The following is a 21,849-nucleotide window of genomic DNA, read 5'->3' on the forward strand; positions in this document are numbered from 1 at the left end:
TTCACATGCAAATTATTTAGTTATGTAACAAATCCCCGTCTAGAGGAAGAAAGATCACTGGTCCCAGTTGACTGTTGGTGTCTTCTTTTTGCTTTTGATTTGAAAAACTTCTTAAAATACAGAGGAATCTGTATTTGTTTCTTCTTTGTTGTTGTTCAACAAATAGTCTCAAACATTATGTCAGACCCTGGGCCAGACATCAGGATCCAGAGCTAAACATGCAACCTGTGCTCCAGTAGAGGAGAGAGCCTGTTTAAAAAAATAAGAAGAAATAGGGGCGCCTGGGTGACTCAGTCGGGTAACTGTCCATCTCCTGATTTGGGCTCAGGTCATGATCTCAGGGTCCTGGGATGGAGGCCCATGTCAGGCTCCCTGCCTAGTGGGGAGTCTACTAGAGGTTCTCCCTCTCCTTCTCCGTCTGCCCCTCCCCCCTTTTCTGTAATGTGTGCTCTCGCTTTCTCTCTCTCTCTAAAATAAATAAATATTTTCTAAAAAGAAGAAGAAAGAGGGTGCCTGTGTAGCTCAGTTGGTTGAGCCACTGCCTTTGGTTCAGGTCATGATCCCAGAATTCCAGGATCAAGTCCTGCATCAGGGTCTCAGCTCCATGGGGAGTCTGCTTCTCCCTCTGACCTCCCCTCTCATGCTCTCTCTCACCGTCTCTCTCTCAAATAAATAAATAAAATCTTTGGAAAAAAAAAAAGAAAGAAAGAAAGAAGAAGAAGAGAGAAAGAAATATTCACAATCAAGAGGGACAGATAGACACAGAAAAGTAATCACAAGCAAAATGAATGGTACCAAGGAGAAAAGCAAGAGCATCACTTAACCTTTTTCTGTGAATCATGGACGTTTTCCCTGTGGAAGTGACTTTTAAGCTGAGACCTGGAATTGACCAGCTGCGTGGGGAATAGGGAATGGCTTAAAGACAGAGTCTCCTGGGTTAGGCCCTGCAGTGGAAAAAATCAGACGAAGCTTATAGTGATTAGAAGATGGTGATTAAGAATGAAGCTGGCAATAGAGATAGGGATGTGAATATCTAAGACCCCCATATGCCATGTAAAGGATCTGGGATTTGAGACTTTATTCCAAGGGCAATAGGAAGCCTTTGAAGAGATTGAGGCAGAGATGTATTTGAAAAGATCACTCAGTCCGCTGCAGTGGAGAACAGACTGGGTTGGGGGAGGGATGCGGAAACACCAGTTACCAGGTGTTTAAGCCAAAGATGATGGTGTTTTGGACCAGAGAGGGGCAGTGGGGGTGGAGAGAAATGGACAAAATCAAAGGCTAGATAAATCCTCACGAATGATTTAATGTGCAAAATGAAGGCCAGTCATCACGTGGATGATTCCCAGTGTCCGGCTTGAGCAAGAAGAAACGGACTGGAAACTTTACATAGCTAGGAGACCCCAGAAGAGAGACAAATATGTGGACAGATAAAGGGAGTGAGGTCATGCTCAGAAGAGAATGGCTCTTGTAGGAACTGAGACTTGAACCCAAGCAGACTGGCTCCAGAGCTCCCACTCTCACCACCATACTGTATCATGTGTGTGTGATCCCTAATACAGCTAAGGGAGATAGAAATATAAGTAATATGCCCTTAAATTTTTCAATTAGCTGAAGCCAAATTATTTGTCTCCTAGGTAGTCTACATACCCCAAAGGGCATCTCATCTGTGGATAATTAGTTTTGAATCTCAACTTGGCCTTATCTCCCAATGAACATTAAAACATTGATTGGGGCGCCTGAGTGGCTCAGTGGATTAAGCCTCTGCCTTCGGCTCAGTTCATGATCTCAGGGTCCTGGGATTGAGTTCCACATTGGGCTCTCTGCTTGGCAGAGAGCCTGCTTCCTCCTCCTCCTCTCTCTCTGCCTACTTGTGATCTCTCTCTGTCAAATAAATAAATAAAATCCTTTAAAAAAAACAAAAACAAACAAACAAAACAAAACAAAAACCATTAGCATCTGGATGTCTCTTCCACACCATCATCCCTTTCTATCCTCCTTGTCTTAATTCTTCCTTTCCTCCGGGCTCCACATCAGCAAGTCCTACAGACTCCATACCAAAATTTGTCTTGAATTCCCCTGCTTCTCCCTTCCCAACCCTCCCACCATGGTCCACAAGGACTTTCTCCTTGTGTGATTTCCCAGCAGACAATGTGCACTAGAAGGGCAGCTCCCACACTGTGCTTTGCCCTGCTGCGATGCCCAGTGCCAGGGAGAGAATAAGCATTCAGCAGGTAGTTGCCCAATGAATAATTGAGACTGGTTTGTAGATTAGTCTCCTATGAGTGAGCTTAACATGAATAAATCCCCAAAGCCTACTTATTTACTAATTATATGGATCACGGGAGTTTCTGAATCCAATTTAATAAGACTTCAGGCAGCCGCTCCCGTGATGGACACCACCCCGTAAGCAGTGGCCGGGAGCAGCTCGCTCAGTGTGGCTACTCCAGCTACTCTGCCAACTCTGCATTTGGCCCCTTGAACATTAACCGGAACCCCTTGGTCTGATCTACTACCCTCCTCGGATCTTTCCCAAAAAAGATTGCTCTGTCAGGGACCAGAAGAAATCTGGTGCCTCAGACTGAGAATTACAGTGCAGAGGACAATATTCTAAGATGTAAATAAATGTATATAAAGGATGGAATTAACCCCAAGTCAACAATAAGCAGGAAATTCAAATGTTATGTTATAATGCTCAGGTAGAGAACCACAAAGGCTGACGTTTCAAGGTCAGTTCATTCATACTGTGGGCTGGGTGATAAAGGAAAAGCAGCTAATGTCTCATTTCCTGGTCTCCTGCTTGTTTCCTATGCCTTTTACCTAAGTGTTTTATTTTTAATGCATGCCCAATTTTACAATTTTTTTTTAAGTAGGCTCCCAACAGGAGGCTTGAACTCATAATCCTGAGATCAAGAGCCACATGCTCTACTGACTGAGCCAGCCAGGCGCCCCTGCATACACAATTAAAAAAAAAAAAAATGCTGGAAATGGAGGTGTTTTTATAATGCCTTGGCAATCCAGGTACCATTGCCACAATGAAGTAATAACACACAGCAGCTTCCAGCTGCTCTTTCAAATAGAAGCATGTGAATTTAAGTATAATGAGTTAGATGTCTAAATGTTTGAAATAACTAAAGGTAAAGTAAAACATCAACCGCTATCTGGGATGTTTCTCATCCTCAAGTGAGAGTCCAGCATCTTTTCAACAGCTGTCCAATGGCTCACAATGTTTTCCTGGCACAATTCCTTCTCCTTAAGTAGAAACCAGAACCTTACTTGCCCACCCTCCCTTACACCTAGGGCGGCACAAGTTTCTACCAAACAGAGACACCTGTGTCAGGGCTCAGTTCGGAACAGAGCTATGCAAGCAAGTGGATCCTGACCATTGGCCGAGGTGTCCAGCTCTAGGGGCAGCAGTGGCAAAGGTTCTGGTGTCCAGAGGCTGCCATCTGTGGTGTCCTAGCTTAGTGACAGCAGCAGTGGAGTTTCTGCTCACCTGATGACATCATGGGATTTGGGTGTTGTCCCAACTGCGTTACCCCAAGACTTACTTGCGCCTTCTTGGAGATTCTGTGAGCTTCCCAATATGCTCTAATAAATTTCTTTTCTGCTAAATTAGCTGGAAGAGCTTCTGTTGTTTGCATCTAGGAACTTTAAGTAGCAGAGCTGTTGAGGAGAAGAGACCACATAGACATAATTAAAACATGCTCCTCAGCAACCCCTGTAAGTGGCGCTGCTCGCGGCCCAGGGAGCCCAGCACGCTTCCTGTGTCTGTCCGCTGTCTCTCCCACTGGCCTAAACATCCTTTCAACCATCCAGTGCCCCTTCCCATTGTCATTCTCACCCGGTGACCCTGTTTCCTATTTCGGGGGAAAATGAAGAGAACTTCCACAGGTTCTCACGCCAAACTTAACACTTGCCTGTTCCACCTTCCCTCCTGTTCTGAGCGTGTGCGGTCAGTATCCCTGCAATTGAAGGGCGACCCCCAACCTCTTACTTTCTCAAAAACAATCTTCTAAAGCCTCTACTTCCTCTCCTGCACCATTCCCTTTTCCCCCTCTCTCCAGGATCATTCTCACAGCACGCACACAGGCCCTCTGATTTCTCTTCACCTTACAGAATATTTCTCATGGTCCCATATCCCCTTCCGCTAGTGCCCACTTGTCTGTTCCCCTTGACAGCAAAACCCTTCAAGAGAGATGTCTATACATGCTGATTGGAGACCCACTTCAGTAAGGCTTTTGGCCCCATTGTTTCCACAGATATTTCTCTTGTCAAGGTCATGAGTGACCTCATGCTGCTAAACCCAATGGCCAATTCTCATTCTTCATTTTACTCAGTTCTCCAGCAGCCTTTGGCTCCCTCCTCCTTGAGAAATCCTTTTCATTGGCTTCCAAGGCACGCAGACTCCTGGTTTCTTCCCTGCCCTACTGGCCACTCCTTCTGTCTTCCTAGATAGCTCCCTCTCATCCCCACCCATTCCTCACTCTAAATGCTGGCAGACCCAGGGCTGAGCTCTTGGAGCTATTCCCTACATTGTCTGTGTCTACTCATTCCCAGAGTATCGTACCCAGTCTCATGGCCCAAATATCACCCATTTGCTAAGAATCCTCATATTCATAACTCTTCTCTAACTTCCTCAACATCCAGACTCATTTCTTCAATGGTCTAGTCTTTCCTTTTAAATGTCTCCATGTGTCAAACTTCATGTATCTAAAAATGGAACATTCCCTATTCCACTTCACAACTCGTGCCACCCACATCTGTCCCCAGGGGAGGAATTGGCCACATCATCCACCTCAACCACTCAGGCCAGAAGTCCATTCTTCCATCCCCAAAACCAATCCGTCAGCAAGTCCTGTTGGTCTACCTTCATAACATATCTGGAATCTCACTCCTGTTCTTTCCTGCCAGCTGCAGCATCTCTCCCCTGCATCATTGCAATTGCCTCCTAATCGGTCTTCACTCTACTCTCACCCCTTTGCAAGGAATTCTCCATATAACAGCAAAGGGATCCTTTTAGAACACAAGTCTGATCAGATCTGACTTATGATCAGACTCTGCTTGACACCTTCCAAAGATTTCCATTTCACTCAGACTAAAAGGCAAAATCCTCACAACAGTCCAGAAAGTCCTACCCCCATGGGCCCCACTGCCCTCTGAGCTCATCTCCCACGCTGCCCGTCCTCACCTGGACCACTAAGCCATGCTGAGCTTTCTCCATCCTGAAATCACATCCAGCAGGCTTGTCTCAGAGGCTCGGTCCTTTCTGGTCCCTTAGCCTGGCATGCTCTTTCTTCCGGTGCCCACATGGCTCTCACCTTGTCATTGAGGCCTCACAGCCTCGTCCCCCTGCCCTCTCTCCCTGGGATCTGCTTTGTTTTCCTCCATGGAACTTATCACCATAAGCAGAATAATAGCCCCCACAGATGTGCCCGTTCCTGTTCTCCAGAATCTATAAACACGTTCTGTTACTTGGCAAAGGGGAATCAAGTTGCGGACGGAATTTAGGTCACTAATCAGCTGACCTTAAAATAGGGAGATGATGTTGGATTGTCCAGGTGGGCCCAATGTAATCACAAGGGTCCAGAAAAGTGGAAGAAAAGGCAGAAGAGGTCAGAATGGTGTGATGGATGAAGGACTCAACTCTTCATTGCAGGCTTTGAAAAGGCAGCAGCCTCTAGAAGACAGAAAATGTGGGAACACAATTCTCCCTTAGAGCCTCCAGAAAGGATCATAGTCCTGCCAGCTACTTCATTTTATTTTACTTTATTTTTTGTTCACTTATTTGAGAGAGAGAGAGAGAGAGAGCAGAAAGAGAGAGCATGAGCAGGGACAGGGCAGAGGGAGAGGGAGAAGCAGCCTCCCCACCAAGCAGGGAGCCAAACATGGGGCTTGATCCCAGGACCCTGGAATCAGGACCCAAGTCAAAGGCAGATGCCCAACCAACCAAGCTACACAGGCACCCCCCCCCCAACTTTATTTTAGCCCAGTGAGGCTAGTGTCAGACTTCTGACTATAAGAAAATAAATGTGTTTGGTTTTAAGTCACAAAGTTTGAAGTAATTTGTTACAGTATCAATAGTAAACAAATATACAGTATCTCATAAATAAGATATTTCCTTCTTCACTTATGCCTGCATTCCCATCCATCACTAGACTACATGTTCCACAATAGTAGAGTTAATTGGAGATTTCATCCACTACCCTGTTCTCATTGCCTAGAAAAATACACAGCATATAGTGGGCACTCCATAAATACTTTTTTGAATGAATGAATATCTACGTGTCTGTGGGTGTGTGATGTGTTTGGGAGGGAATGAGGAAGAGGAAAGACAAAGCAGCGATGGTCACGTAGAGAGGTTAGATGCTTATATGTAAAAGAAATAGTAAGCTAGACTGAGCTTCTGGAAACAGGTTATTACCCGGGGTCCAGGTTGGTCATCCCTGGCAAGGAGAGGAGAAGCCTAACAGCTTTCTATGTATAGCGCCAGAGTGTGAGGACAAGGTCCAACTTGACTGTGGTCCACAGGGGAAAACTGTCTTACCAGCTCCTGCGCACTGAAGAGACCATGTCTTCCTGTCCTGTCCTGGGAGGGAAATGGGGATCACCAACTACGTGAGAAATCTTACGGAGTGGGTCATGCAAGAGAGGTGGAAAATGATACCCAGACCATTCCGAGGTCTTCCCCTCTTTAGAAAACACCCCGTAGAAAGGAGGCCACTCTGGGGAGGAAAGCGTTCAGAGATCAGAAAGTTCACTGTCAACACCACAGATTTATGACTCAATGCTGACATAGGGCTGAGCTTGGGTTTTTGAGGCCAGCCCAACATGTCCGAGAGCCCAGAGAGGTGGGGCGTCAGGTGCAGCACAGAACTGCCTTTCCTCTCTGCTACTGCTTCTCATCACTAAAGGTCTTGCAAACATTTGTTCTTGAAAACATTCTCACAATGGTCCCATTCTTCTCTCCAGCTCATTCAAAACCACCAGGCTTGATAGACAAAGAAAATGTGGTGGATATATTCAACAGAATACTATTCGATCATAAAAAAGAAAGAAATCCGTCAATTTGTGACAACATGGGTGGATCTTGAGGACATATGCTAAGTGAAATATGTCAAACAGAGAAACACAAATACTGTGTGATCTTATATGTGAAATCTCAAAAAAAAAAAAATCAGATTTGTGACCACCAGACACAGGGCAGGAGAAGGGAGATTGGGTTAAAATAACCAAAAGGCACCAACTTCCAGTTATAAGATAAGTAAGCAGCCAGGATGTAATGGAAGACATGGTAACTAGAGCCAACACTGCTGTAGGGTATGTTAGAAAGTGGCTAAGAGAGCAGATAATAAAAGTTCTTATCACAAAAAAAATTTTTTTTAAACCTTTCCTCTTTCTTTTTTGTTTTGTGTGTGTGTGTGTGTGTGTGTGTGTGTCTATATGAGATTTTTTTAAAGATTTTTTAGAGGTCTTTTTTTTTTAAGATTTTATTTATTTATTTGAGAGAGACAGAGATAGGGAGAGAGAGCACGAGCAGGGAGGAGAGGGAGAAGCAGACTCCCACCAAGCAGGGAGCCCGACGCAGAACTGGATCATCCAGGGGGGCCTGGTGGGCTCAGTCTGTGGAGCACATGGCTCTTGGTCTTGGGTTTGTGAGTTTGAGCCCCACGCTGGGTGTGGAGATACTTAAAGTCTTTTTTTCTTTTTTAAAGACTTTATTTATTTATTTGACGGAGAGAGAGATCAAAGTAGGCAGAGAGGCAGGCAGAGAGGGGGAAGCAGACTTCCCACTGAGCAGAGAGCCTAATGTAGGACTCCATCCCAGGACCCTGAGATCATAACCTGAGTCAAAGGCAGAGGCTTAACCCACTGAGCCACCCAGGTGCCCCATGGAGATACTTAAAGTCTTGAAAACAACAATGAAGGGGCACCTAGGCGGCTCAGTTGGTTAAGCATCTGACTTCAGCTTGGGTCATGATCTCCAGGTCCTGGGATCAAGCCCTGTGTTGGGCTTCCCACTGAGTGGGGAGTCTGCTTGTCCCTCTCCTTCTGCCCCTCCTCCCACTCATGCTCCTGCTCATGCTTGAGCTCTCTTTCTCATAATAAAAGCTTTTTTAAAAATGACAACAGGGGTACCTGGGTGGCTCTGTGGGTTAAGCCTCTGCTTTCAGCTCAGGTCATGATCTCGGGGTCCTGGGATCGAACCCCGCATCGGGATCTCTGCTCAGCGGGGAGCCTGCTACCCTTCCTCTCTCTCTGCTTCTGCCTGACTCTCTGACTACTTGTGATCTCTGTCTGTCAAATAAATAAATAAAATCTTTGAAAAAAATAAAATAAAGTAAAAATTAAAAATGACAACAAATCAGGGCTCCTGGGTGGCTCAGTCACTGGGCCTCTCTACCTTCAGCTCAGGTCATGATCCCAGGGTCCTGGGATCGAGCCCTGCATCAGGCTCCCTACTTCTTGGGAAACCTGCTTCTCCCTCTCCCACTCCTCCTGTTTGTTTTCCCTCTCTCACTGTGTGTGTGTGTGTGTCTCTCTCTCTCTGTCAAATAAATAAATAAATAAACTCTTTTTAAAAAATGACAACAAATCATCCACAAAACGTTATTATTTTAATAGTTTCATGATACCTAAGGTCTTATTCGTACTCACACCTAGCAGCTCTCCCACCAGCCCCCAACAGGATGAGGCCATACCACTGGAAGGGAACTGAGTACACGCCCCTAATGGGAAGAAAGCCGACAAGGAGGGTCAGTGATGGTTTCAATGGAATGACCCTCCAGAAGTTTCATTTTCAGAGGTTTTTATATATATAAGATCTGGAAAGGCCTGTTGAACCAGTCACTTCTCAATGCATGTCTGTGTGGTGTCTGACGATGCCTTCCCAGCACATCAACGGTTAGCAGAAAGTTCTTATTAAGCATGTCCTTCCATTCTAGACATTTTGTTCACAAGAATCTGGCCATGATTGAGACATCTGGGACAGCTTTACAAATAACTGTGCCCAAGTGGTTATGATCTAAGCTAAAGTTTGATCATTTTCAAATCACACCCACATTGGTTTGGTTGTTGGTTTTGTTTGTTTGTTTGTTTGTTTGTTTGTTTTTGACAAATACATGTCTTTTGCAAAGCTGCATTTTAGCTTTTTATTGAATAACCTGCTGGCATAAGATAGTCCTGCCTAGTTTACTGGATTGTTAGCACTGTAAGATCTAGAACTCTGTCTACATTGCCCACAAATGACAGTAGCTAGTACAAGGTTAGTATTCAACATGTATTTTCTGGATGAATGAATGAATCATTCAGCTTATTGTTCATAATGTTGTCAATATCGTGAGCTATTATTTTTTATTACTAATATACGCTGTACAACCTCTCACATCCTTACTTTCTTTAATAATATGGGGTAATCTTACTGTCCACCGCATAAGATTTTTGTAAGGTAAATGTGATAATAAACTGTACTTAGAACAAAGAAGTTTTCGATCGATATTAGTAATTATTATTATCATTAAATATCCACATCTTTTTAAAAATTTTTTATTTTTTATAAACATATATTTTAACCCCCGGGGTACAGGTATGTGAATCGCCAGGTTTACACACTTCACAGTACTCACCATACCCTCCCCAATGTCCATAACCACACCCCCTTCTCCCAACCCCCCTCCCCCAGCAACCCTCAGTTTGTTTTGTGAGATTAAGAGTCACTTATGGTTTGTCTCACTCCCAATCCCATCTTGTTTCATTTATTCTTCTCCTACCCACTTAATCCCCCCCATGTTGCATCGCCACTTCCTCATATCAGGGAGATCATATGATAGTTGTTTTTCTCCACTTGACTTATTTTGCTAAGCATGATACCCTCTAGTTCCATCCACGTCGTCGCAAATGACAAGATTTCATTTCTTTTGATGGCTGCATAGTATTCCATTATGTATATAAATATCCACATCTTTTATATTTATTATCTACATGTCATTTTATTTAAGCACCGAGAAAAGTATTGTTCTTCAACGTTTCACGAGTATCATTTTAATAACAAGAGGAAGGCAGAATGAATGTCTGCATTGCAACCAGGGAGCCTGGAAAAAAGACATTTTAACCTAAAAGAAAGATGTGAGACATCATCACCCCTCCCTGACTCCGTTTACAAAAATTTGGGTAAATTTGGCAACTGCATCCCCACAAATGCTGGAACAAGCCATACTGTGGCTATCCCTGTGTATTTGGGAGCCAGAGGACTTTGGCTGTGACTCATTGCTAAAGTTCTAGGGCAAATCAGGTCACAGGCTTGCCTGCACTTCCAGCCCTGGGCTTACACTGGAAATGCAAAATGGGATTAAACCTCATTCTTTGCAGATGTGGCTTGGTAGAGCCGAATTTTACCTGTGCAGGCAAGAACACATTGGAAGACCTTCTCTTCACGACTTAATGCTACTGCCAGTCATGATTGGGGGTACGGAGGATCCCTAATGTTCCTTCTTTGCCCCTGCAGTGGTCTTGCTTCATCAGCATGATTTCCCCCCCTCTAAACATGTCTCTGGTTGCTAAGGGATTATTTCCAGATCTTGGGGCTCCCTCTTTGTCCTATTCCAGACCACAGCAGGGTTTACCTTCTCGAATAGGGGTTTGGCAGGAGCAAAAGGCACCATCCCAACCTCCTGTCAACTCAACAAGGAGAGATTTATTGCAATTCACTAAAAGGACACTTGTCACGACAGGAATGCCATATGCTTCAGCAAAGATAAGATCCCAGGGCTGGCCTTTGCAAACAGTCCCACCAATGCAGCAATTTTTTTTCCCCCGCATGGTCATTAAAAGTACGACATTCAGAGGACCCAGGGGAGTCTCCAAGGTGGAGTCTCAGAGGCTGGTGCTCAGTGAGATCACATCCAGGCCAGAAGTTCTCAAAAGACTACAGCGACCACCACAGTCTTTGGATTGCCAGACCTCCCACTCAATGTCCACCCTCCTTTTTTTCCTTACAAACTGAATCCTAGGTATATTGGGAATAGTGAACTGTTAGCTACAAATACTACAGTTTCCCACAGGTCTTGCAAGGTCAAGATCAGTTACTTGCAAGGCGAAGTCTCCTAGAAATTTCTGGGGGAGTTTTGCCTTCACTCTTCCTTTCTGCCTCTCTCTAGTGTTTGGGATTTGTGAAGGCTGGTTTGGCCGATTCTAGGTTTCCTTTCAATTGCTTCCTACATTGCAATTATATCCAAAGGTTTTGAAACTGCTGAGACTTCTAGATAATAAGAGAATTCCTGTAACAGGAGTTAATTACTTTTTAAAAGTTTATTTATAGGAGCGCCTGGGTGGCTCAGTGGGTTAAAGCCTCTGCCTTCATCTCAGGTCATAATCCCAGAGTCCTGGGATCAAGCCCCACATCGGGCTCTCTGCTCAGCGGAGAGGCTGCTTCCTCCTCTCTCTCTCTCTGCCTGTCTGTCTGCCTACTTGTGATCTTTGTCTGTCAAATAAATAAATAAAATCTTTAAAAAAAAAGTTTAAAAGTTCATTTATACAGTTCAACACTGAATATTCTAAGTGAACATGATTACACATCAGCCCCTTTTCAAAGTTATTAATTCACAGCAGGCAGACATGAGATTAGGTAATTAATTACAGAAAGGTCAAAAAGTTTATGGAATGGGCCTTTTTTTTTCAATGAAAGGAAAAAACTTATTTTGCTATAGTGGGAAAAAATGTGGAGTTCAGAAATTGCTGCATTTAACTGTATCCCCACTTAATCTCTGCACAGTGTTTTATGGCGATGTCTCACTTCCCTTTACTTCCTTTTCACACTAAGATTTTGAATGAGAAATATATCAAGTTGACTGATTGTTTGCCTTATCTGATCTAGGCTGGTTTCTACACCACTCTTCCTTTTTTTTTTTCCCAGTAACTACTTTCCACTGTGACAATTGCCATTTTGGAAATGACAGATGCCTGAGGGCAAAGGCATCAGAGCAATGAAGATCAGAATGTTTGCTAAGGATCATTTTTTTCATAGAACAGAATGTAGTTTTACTGAATCCTTGAAATGCAGAAACAAATGAACCTCCTTTTTGTGGGGAAAAAAAAAATCCAAACTATTATAAACCCAAGAAACTAACAGAAGCACTTATATCTTAGAACAAAATTTTTATTTTTCAAGCTTGGACATTTTTCTGAAGTACATTTGTAATCTAAATACACCTCTCTCTTCTTCCTTTTGCAACATACCATTTCAATCTGTTTGTTTACAGAATGAAGACCTTAAAGAAAAGCCTTATTTGCATTCCCCCAAAAGAAATAAATAAGTATTTGTCTCTAGGATCCATTTAACTGGACTTGGCTAAATCCTGGTAGAGGCTCCATTTTTTATATCAGACCCAGAAAAGAATGGATAACATTTCATTACCAATAAATTCTAATACTATAGCTAAGCAGTTCATTAAATTATTTAAATGCATGTATTGAGCTCCTATAATGTGCAAAGTATTGTTCCAAAGTAGACACTCTTCCTTAGATGTAAAGGGGGCCACTGGAATGATAACTTTGGGAATTTATGACTTTGAGATCCCCAAAATACCCTAATGATACGAGAAGTTTGCTGCTGCTGTTGCTCCTGTTGCGTCCTGAAATGCCCAGTTAATTTCTAGGGAACAACACACCCATTGGAAGACTATGATGCAAACTTAAGCATTAATAAAAGATGGAGTCAGGGAGTAGTTGTGCCTTTGAGACACAACCCAGACAACGAGGTAAAGTACACTCTGGTGATCTAAAATGCTAGCATTCATACAAGGTGGTCTAAGAAATGATACAGTTTAAAAAGAAACCAGTGCCAGCTTCAAAAGAAACAAGGATCAATTGCAATTTATAGGAGAAATAAAAACACAGAACCACTAAGCCCTCTCCCCAGCGCTGAGATTACAGTTCCTCAGACACTCTGCCACCACTGGGAAACATGGGGGTAGACTGGGTAAATGTAAAGCATGTTAAACAACTAAATAACACAGCCAAGTGTTGGGTGTGTGGTTCCCAAAGGCTTTTCAACATATTTTCAACATTATGGTTGTAGGAATGGAAATTGAAGAAATGATAACTAGGGGCGCCTGGGTGGCTCAGTGGGTTAAGCCGCTGCCTTCGGCTCAGGTCATGATCTCAGGGTCCTGGGATCGAGTCCTGCATCGGGTTCTCCGCTCCGCGGGGAGCCTGCTTCCTCCTCTCTCTCTCTCTGCCTGCCTCTCTGCCTACTTGTGATCTCTCTGTGTCAAATCAATAAGTAAAATCTTAAAAAAAAAAAAAAAAATGATAACTATTTTCTTAGAGACAGCTTGCAGATTCCCTACAGCACCCAAAGTGAAAATATAACACATCACCACATAAGCTATTTGCCTATCACCCACAAGGCTTAATGTCACAAGACATGTCACACACAAGACATGAGGCTGCCCTGGTCTGAGTGCCTCCCTCTCATGCCTCTAATGGGCTCTTTTCCTCCCTGAACAAAATAGGTTCGCTTTCGGGTCAAGTTTTATTTGCTGGCGAAGTACCTTCAGGATAAATATGCCTGCATCCTTTCTATAGCCCGCAAGTCTAACCTCCATTGGGAAGCCTAAATTCGTCCGTGGTCTCTCTATTCAGAACTCCCCACGTTTACCTAAAAGGATCGCTCAGATCACTAGGAAATAAAATTCCCCCTCTTCTGGAGAGAGACTTACTCAAGGAGAGCAATGCTATTTCCAACTCATGCCCCACCTTAGGAAGGCAAAACTCAGCGTCATCTCCTAAAAAGAGCCTCCACAGCCTCCCAATCAGAAACATGCTATTCCGATTACTTTCTAAACATGGCATGGTGATTAAATACAATTAAATGCAAATAATAAACAGCAATTAAATAACCAACTTAAAATAAATTAAAAAAAAAAAAATACAAGGCCCAGCAGCCTTCAGAGAAGGTAACAAAGGTCAATTTGCATTAAGTTCAAGGTCCTTTGTGTACCAGTTCCTTCAATGAGTAGGCAACACTGCCCTCTAGAGGGGCATTTTGTTATATCCCTTACTTCGCAGGGTGGGAAATTGCCCCAGGACGCCCTGACAGATCCTGCACATATTCTTTCTTTCACTTTTGGGACCCTGTCTGTCCTTGTCCTTCTGTGAATGACTCTGAAGACCATGGAGCCCCTGGAGAGGCCTTGAGACTTCATGAACGCCCACGAGGGGATCAGAAACCAACAACATCTGTTGCAGTGCTCTTCAAAACTTAGTGAATATCAGGATTCCCCTGTGGGCTTGTTTTAAACACAGGCTGCTGGGCCCCACCTCCAGAGTTTCTGATTCCTTAGGTCGACTGTTGAGTCCAAGAAGTTGCCTTTCTACCAAGTCCCCAGGTGACGCTAATGTTGCCAGTCAGAGGGGGTGGGGGGGAGGGGGCACACACTTCCTGAGTCAGACACTGTGCTTGGCACTTCATCTCAATACCTTAAAACAGGGTGACTTTAGCATCTGTTTCACAGACCAGGAAGCCAAGTCTCAGAGAAATTAAGTGGCCAAGGTCTCACAGTAGTGACAGAGCCTATAATAAACCCAGGACTAACTCAAAGCCACTGCTCTCTTCTGTGCACTAGGATGCGGGTAAGGAAGGTTGTGCGTCACTTCATCGTCCTTGGCCTCAGCGGCTTGTTGCAAGGGGGTGGGATTCAGATGACTGTTTACTTGGTTTCCCTCCCAGAATATCCAGAGGTCTGGCTATGAAGCCCTTCAGAAATACCCACCCTGCCCCAGGCTGGATTTGAGAGCAGGCACCCAGAGGGTGGAGGGAAGAATGTGTGAATGGGAGAGGCCTCTCTTGGGTCCTGAACCCTGCTACACAGTTCAGAGGGACCTGATTTGCTCCGGACTCTGGAGTTGTTTATACTCAGAAACTCTGGAAGAGAAGTTTTAAAAGCTAGTGTCTCCTCCTCATTTTGAGGACCTCAGAGCCTAGTGGGTCTTAGAGAGGCCCCAGAGGGTGGCCTCACACACAGCCTCCCCAACCTCTGCTCAAACCACCGGGGCTGGGGCAAGGACCCTGTGTCAACTTTAATACAGGGGTGCCCACCAGTGTGGCAACTGAACGGTTTTGATAAAGGAAGAAGAGTTGTCAGTTCACATAGCCCATAGGATTAGGCAAGTAAAAAGTCCCTAGCATACAACCCCAGGCAGGATGCCACGGTGATGGGAAAAGAATGACTCTGAGCACTCCCTCCTTCCCCCCAGTTTCAAGAACAGTCTTTCTCATCCTTTGCATTCCGCTCCTCGTCCAACTTGGTGTTGTTTTCCTGAGGGAGCTACAAATCTGGAGCATCCCATGGGGATGGTTTCTGGCCTCGGTCATGAGGGGAAAGGATGTTCTCAGAAAACCAGCGCTGCGGACTGGTCAGCAGAGATCTTGAGGTCGCGGCCACGGCCGCCCTTCGTGCAGAGCTGGACTCTGGACTCCAGCTGCTCGCTGAGTTCGTCCAGGGCCCCAGTGCAGGACTCCAGGCTCTCCGCCAGTTTCTGAATCTTGGCCTTCAGCACCGCCTGGCTCACCCTGGTGGCCCCTTCCGCCCGCCTGGGGATGAGGAAGCCACGTGAGCCGAAGAAGACGACGCAGTAGACAGAGTTGTACAGGGCGATGGAGGCGTTCCGGCCGCACTGCAGCAGCTGGCGGTCCCCGCGGCCCTGGCAGCGGCAGAAGAACTCGAGGCAGCTCAGGATCTCGCGCATCTGGTCCTGGCAGGCAGCGGCGATCTCCTGCACCCTGCGCAGCTCCCGGGAATTGCAGAAGATCAGGGCGAGGTCGGACGTGATGGTGACGGCCCCTCCGGCGGTCGCCACCCCCAGCCCCACGGCCGACGCCACCAGCGACACGCCCAGGGTGACCGGGCTGAGCGAGAGCCCCACGATGGCGGCCGCGGCTCCTGCGGCGCTCAGCGAGCTGCCAGCCACGTTGGCCGCCAGGGAGCGCCGGCGGAGGCGCTCGAGGCGACGAGCCACCTCGCGCAGGCGCAGCACCTGCCCGTGCAGCCGGCCGCGGCGGTCCAGCAGCAGCCCCTGGAAGCGGCGTAACGCGTCGGCGCCCTGCAGCTCCCGGGCCGCCGGCCGCTCCATGCGCTGCGGGGACACAGAAGCGCGGTTAGAGCCCGGAACCTCCGTGCCCGCCCGCGCCCCGCTCGCGCCTCCCGCACGCCCGGGTTAGACACGACAGCCCCGGCGGCGCCGGGGGGGAAACAAACAGGGCCCCGCCCGGCGAGGCCTGCGTGTCGAGCTCGCAGAGACAGGTTCTGGAATCTGGAAGGAGGCACACAAGTTCTCGGGACCTTAAAACGCACATGCAAGCGGGAGGGAGGCTCTGGTCCGCTTCTCTCCGGGGGAGCGCTAAGGGGGCACTTGATTAACTGTTCCATAAGCTCAGGGAGGAGGGAGTGGTGGCTCTGGAAATCTACTCCTACACAGAGGCCTCTGCTCTGCTGGAAGGATCGCACTTTGCAGGTGCTGGGTTGTACCAGCTCACAAAGCCCTTACATGAAGACCTGGATCCTAGGAGTTTGGCAAGACATTTTTTTTTCCCCTCTGATGAGAGAAAAAGACAAGCCCCCCCCCCCAAAACTCAAAAATCATACCGTCTCTTGGATGTAAGAAACTAATCTTTCTAAGTTAGACGGTTCCCTGAAGCGACTCTCCTGCTTGTTATTTTTCCAGGCTCTGACTTTAGAATCAAGCCTAAGATGTCCTTTGGGCAATTTTTTCTAGTCTCACTCTTTGGTGGGTGCACAATTAAAACTAAATTGCATTAAGTTAATACCACTGTGTTTCTTTATGATGTAATCTTTCTTTAAAAATGAATAATGGCTGAATAAAATAAAGTGCCCAACATTTTTGTTTAACAACTCACCGAGGGCTACCTCGTATCAAGTTGAAGTCAACTGAAGATGACTAAGAAAGAGAACTGTGTTTCTGGGGTAAAGGTACCTCCTTCCTAGTTGCTAGAGAGTCCCACCTTCATATCCACTGTACTCCTCATTATTAGGAACTTCTTGAAAGTGGCAAATGAGCCATAGAAATAGAGCATTTCAATACTGTGAGGTATCAGAGCAGAATCATTATTCTCTGAAAGATGAGAAAATCAAAATACAGACATGTTCAAGATGCAGCTGATTCTTCACAAAACCGTCTAGAATCCTTGTCTCCTGACTCCTTGGTCTTAATTTTATTTGCATGCCCCGGTTATCCCACCCACCAGTGATACATTCCCAGGCAAAGACACCTCTTAGCAAAATGAGGAAACGTCACATAAAATATGTAGTGGACCAAGGATATAACCCCAGGATTACAATTCCAATGACTGTCTTTTAGACAGAATCCCTCTCGCCTCCCCCACTTACCATTCACTTCTGGCTATCTCCAGGAAAGAAAAATCTGAGGCTGTTTCTGGATGAGCATGTTTTATAGTCCCAGAGAACCAATGACTGCCCTGGGAAAGCCTTGTCTCATTCTGAGAATTTGCCATTTCCTGTCCTAGCCCCTGCTGCCTTCAACCAGAAGGATGTGACATGGTGGAAAATGACCTGCCAGCCACACAGCACATCCCGTATTTAGGAAACGAACATTGTGTGTTCGCTTTCCCCCAAACGCAGGAAAAGACCCACAGGCTCTTCCCCAACTTGAAACAAGTGTGGTCATTCTCCCAGGGGGCATACCCTGCCTTTCCTCTCCTGAGAATAGCTAATGACGTTATATGGGAGGATAAAAAACGCACCCTAGGCTGACCAATTATAGTGTTTCTTGAGAAGACATCATTACAAAATCATTTTTTTAAAGAAAAAGAAAGGCGGGAACCCTCCTATGTCTGATATAGCCACTCATAGTCCACTGTTGTATTTTAAAAAGCATGATTAGGCAGCATGGTTGAAAAGCAATCCACTCAGCGCTCAGCCTTAAGAATGTAAGGCCACACCCACAGGAAGTGCTCCGTGCAGTTTGGGGCATCTCCAGCTGTGGAGAAGATGCTGGAGGTCTCAGAAAGGGCACATGGCAGGCCAAATACGTCAGAGAAATCAGTGAGGTCAGGCTGCACAAGGAGCTAATTATACACTTTCAACAGCAGCTGCGATTTGGCTTCCTGGGTTTTCATTTGAAGTGGCAGTTGTGGCCCATGTAATAGTTAAGTGAGCGGATTTTAGTCCCAGGTTAGTGGAACATAGGCTGAAAAGCAATTATCTGGGTAATTCAGGAGGGGAAAACGCGTATAGCTTCCGTGGCTGCTTTCTGGGGCCTTCAGATCAGTGGCTGGAGCTCAGCCGGGAAACCTCAAATACATCATCCTTCTCGTTCTTGCACCTTCCAATGAGGAAGGGCAAGTTGGTTTTTCACTTAAATAATTATTGTTCCAACTCTCTGGTTCATCTAGAAGGTCTTAACAGCCTTTTCTTTCTGGAACACAATTAAATTCCCCACCTTTTTAACTATGCTTGGTATTTATCAACACAATACCATTTGCTACTACTTACAACCATAGTCCTTTTTTTTTTTTTTAAGATTTTATTTATTTATTTGAAGGAGAGAGAAAGCATGAACAGGAGGAGGGGCAGAGGGAAAGGGAGAATCAGACTCCCCACTGAGCAGGGAGCCCGATGTGGGGCTTGATCCCAAGACCCAGAGATCATGACCTGAGCCAAAGGCAAACCCTTAACCACCAGAGCAACCCAGGCGCCCCATAAACTATTCTTCAGTTCCCAGCTTTCCTTGCTATTTTGTTGTGTGTTGGGGGTTTAGATGACTATGATTAAATTTTTATCTCTTGGATGAGGAATTTTAATGGGATACAGAAGGATCATCTTCTTTGGGGCACGAGTAATCATAGTACAGACTTGTAATGAAGAAAGAGAAAGTATAGGAGAATGGTCAACATAATACTTTGAATTATTTATAAGAATGGACACTTGAGGGGTGCCTGGGTGGCTCAGTTGGTTAAGCATCTGCCTTTGGCTCAGGTCATGATCCCAGGACCCTGGGATTGAGCCCCGCGTCAAGCCCCGAATTGGGATCCTTGCTTAGCAGGGATCCTGCTTCTCCCTCTCCCTCTGTCTGCTGCTCCCCTGCTTGTATACCCTCTCTCTGTGTCAAATAAATAAATAAAATCTTAAAAAAACTTTAATAAATAAAAATGAAACATTTCTCAAACAAGTTATAAAAAGTTGTGGTTTTTTTTTAATTGCACTGTAATGTATCTTGCAATATCAGTATTTTACTACTCACAAACTAAGCATAGGATTTATAAAATATTAATTCACAGTGCACTACAGGGGTAAAGTAACACAAGTTTAGAATTATATGATGATGAATTTTTCCTTTTAATCTTTATCAGTATATCTCAGTCGCTATACATAGAACCTCTTTGGAGACTAGTCATGACTATGAGGTCTCTCAAACTTTCTTTTGTTAATAGGTCCTAATATGTACAGTCACTCAAATAAAAGTAAGTGAAAAGAATAACTCCTATCCATATGAGGATTTTGTCCTTGTGTTTCATAAATGTCTTGTGAATATAAGTGCTCTAGAACATAATGAAGCTCTCAGAATTGTTTGTTGAATTAAACTAAACAGGGGCGCCTGGGTGGCTCAGTCAGTTGAGCGTCTGCCTTCGGCTCAGGTCATGATCCCAGGGTATTGGAATTGAGCCCTGCATCAGGCTCCCTGCTCAGTGAGGAGTCTGCTTCTCCTTCTCCTTCTGCCTCTCCCCCTGCTCATGCTTCCTCTATCTCTCTATCTCTCTCTTAAAATCTTAAAAAAAAAAAAAAAAAAGAAAGAAAGAAACTAAAGTATTTTGTTCTCTCAAAGAAATGTCATTATTTTCATAATTTTTTGAGAATTTAGCATGAAATTCTATCTTGGAATATGTAAGCTGGTAGGTTACTTAGATCACTATACACCAGAGGACTTTCAGAATATTATGTTGCAATGATATCTCAACTATTATTGTCATCAACTCATGGAATGCACAGGGGGGAAAAAAAACATCCAGTGAACTCCAGCCATCTTCATTTTTCCAAACTGGCCTCTGAAGTTTGTTAATGTACACACTTCTCTTTAACCACTATTGTTTAAACGCGTCTGTGTTCTTTTTCCCACTTGACGTTTCTGCAGATACACACTTCTCTATGTTGACACAGTCCTCACCTCTGTCATTTTTAATAGCTATGTAATAATCCTATTGTTTGCTTAGTCATTTCCCTATTAGACACTTGGAGAGCTTCCAGTGTTTGGTGTGGTTTTTTTCCCCCCACAATTATAACTAGAGTTGCCTGAAACATCTGTGTACATTTTACCCATTTGGATTATTTCTTTGGGGAGTCTTCACAAATAGGAAAATCCCAAGTGAAGGAAGGAGAACAATTTTGTAGTTTTTGTTACACGTGACTATACTGCTTTCCAGAAGAACCATTTTAAAATGCCCTTAGCTTTTAGGAATCCCATCTGTAGGATTTAAGACAACCCAGTTTTCTTATATAATGATTCACTTGCTTGGTTTATTTCACTCTGTGAATGTGTATTGAAAACCTACTGTGTGCCAGGCATCATGCTAGATTTTGAGGATTAAAACCTGAATAAGACACCATTTCTGTCCTCCAGGAAATGGCAGTCTGTTAGACTGAAAGCTACAGAACAAATCATTTCAAGTTGATGTGGAGAGTGTCAGATGTGTGTGCATTGAGGAAACAGAGTGAAAGTGCATGCCTAGGAAGTTCCAGGGAAGGCTTTCTGGAAGCGTATCTACTTGAGAGTTGAACAGATGTTATTTGGACAGAATTAGGAGGGAGAGGACTGAAGAAGGGAACAGAATGGACAAAGGCATGGAGGAATGTTCAAGATGTTTTAGACAATTCCACTTGGCTAAGCATAAAGCTGGGACTGTCCAGGAATGAGGCTGAGAGGGTATATACAGATAAATCCTGATGGCTCTCAAATGCCACATGGGGGACAGGGAGCCAGGGAAGGCTTTGATCTGTGACTTTACAGGGTTAGATTTGCCATCACTGACAGTTGTATGAAGGACGGTTCCCAGAGAAACACAGTTAAAAGGCCAGAAATGAGTTAGAAGGTTACTAAAGTAAATGAATGAGATTACTGTGGATTTGGCAAGTATTGCCAAGACGGAATGGAGTAGATAAAAGAAAAAAATATGTATTTTGGGGTGCTTTTTTTTTTTAAGGTTTTTTGTTTATTTATTTTTGCAAGAGAGAGAGAAAGAGCAAGCACACACTCAGAAGCCAGCAGAGGGCCAGAGGGAGAAGCTGACTCCCCACTAAACAAGGAATCCGATGTGGGACCAGATCCCACGGCCCTGGGATCATGACCTGAGCTGAAGACAGGTGCTTAACCGGCTGAGCCACCGAGGTACCTAAGAAAATATCTATTTTGAAACAAAATTGGCAACTCATCCTTAAAGTTTCTGCTCAGACATGGTACTTAGCATACCCACTTACATTCTATTGGTCAACCAAGTCACATGGCCAACAAAGATGAGATAAAGAAGTAACTCCTGCCACAGCAGGAGGCAAGAGGAAGAAATTCAAACCAGCAGGCCGTCTACCAGAGTGCTTTTCTTGTGGAGGAGATACATATTCCAAGATGAACTACGATACCACAAGCCATTTCATATACTCTCTTCATCCTCAATTATTTCTCGGGAATTAGAGTCTCTCTGGGAATATAGAAATCATCTCACTCTGGCTAATATAATCAAACTATTGGAAACTATTGATATGTGTCTGCAGGAGCGTGCTTGAGAATGAACCAAGGAGTTCTGCCAAATCAAAGCTGGAAGGA

General features: G+C 44.8%; 1 protein-coding gene and 1 long non-coding RNA gene across 2 annotated transcripts; both read right to left on the reverse strand.

The window, feature by feature from the left end:
• LOC309858233 lies at positions 1-6,750 on the reverse strand. The gene is made up of 3 exons (XR_014308110.1): positions 6,548-6,750; positions 3,552-3,666; positions 1-249 (listed from the first exon to the last, which is right to left on the reverse strand). It is a non-coding gene; the product is annotated as an uncharacterized lncRNA (long non-coding RNA).
• Positions 6,751-13,306: 6,556 nt separating this feature from the next.
• APOLD1 (apolipoprotein L domain containing 1) lies at positions 13,307-18,530 on the reverse strand. Its single transcript, XM_082750901.1, is given in 3 exon segments — positions 13,307-16,134; positions 17,406-17,408; positions 17,411-18,530. Coding segments are annotated over 3 exon segments (867 nt in total). The 5' UTR covers positions 17,531-18,530; the 3' UTR covers positions 13,307-15,390.
• Between the last annotated feature and the right edge of the window lie 3,319 nt (positions 18,531-21,849).

Source organism: Mustela nivalis, assembly GCF_964662115.1.
Source record: "Mustela nivalis genome assembly, contig: HAP1_SCAFFOLD_2064, whole genome shotgun sequence".
Lineage (NCBI taxonomy): Eukaryota > Metazoa > Chordata > Mammalia > Carnivora > Mustelidae > Mustela > Mustela nivalis.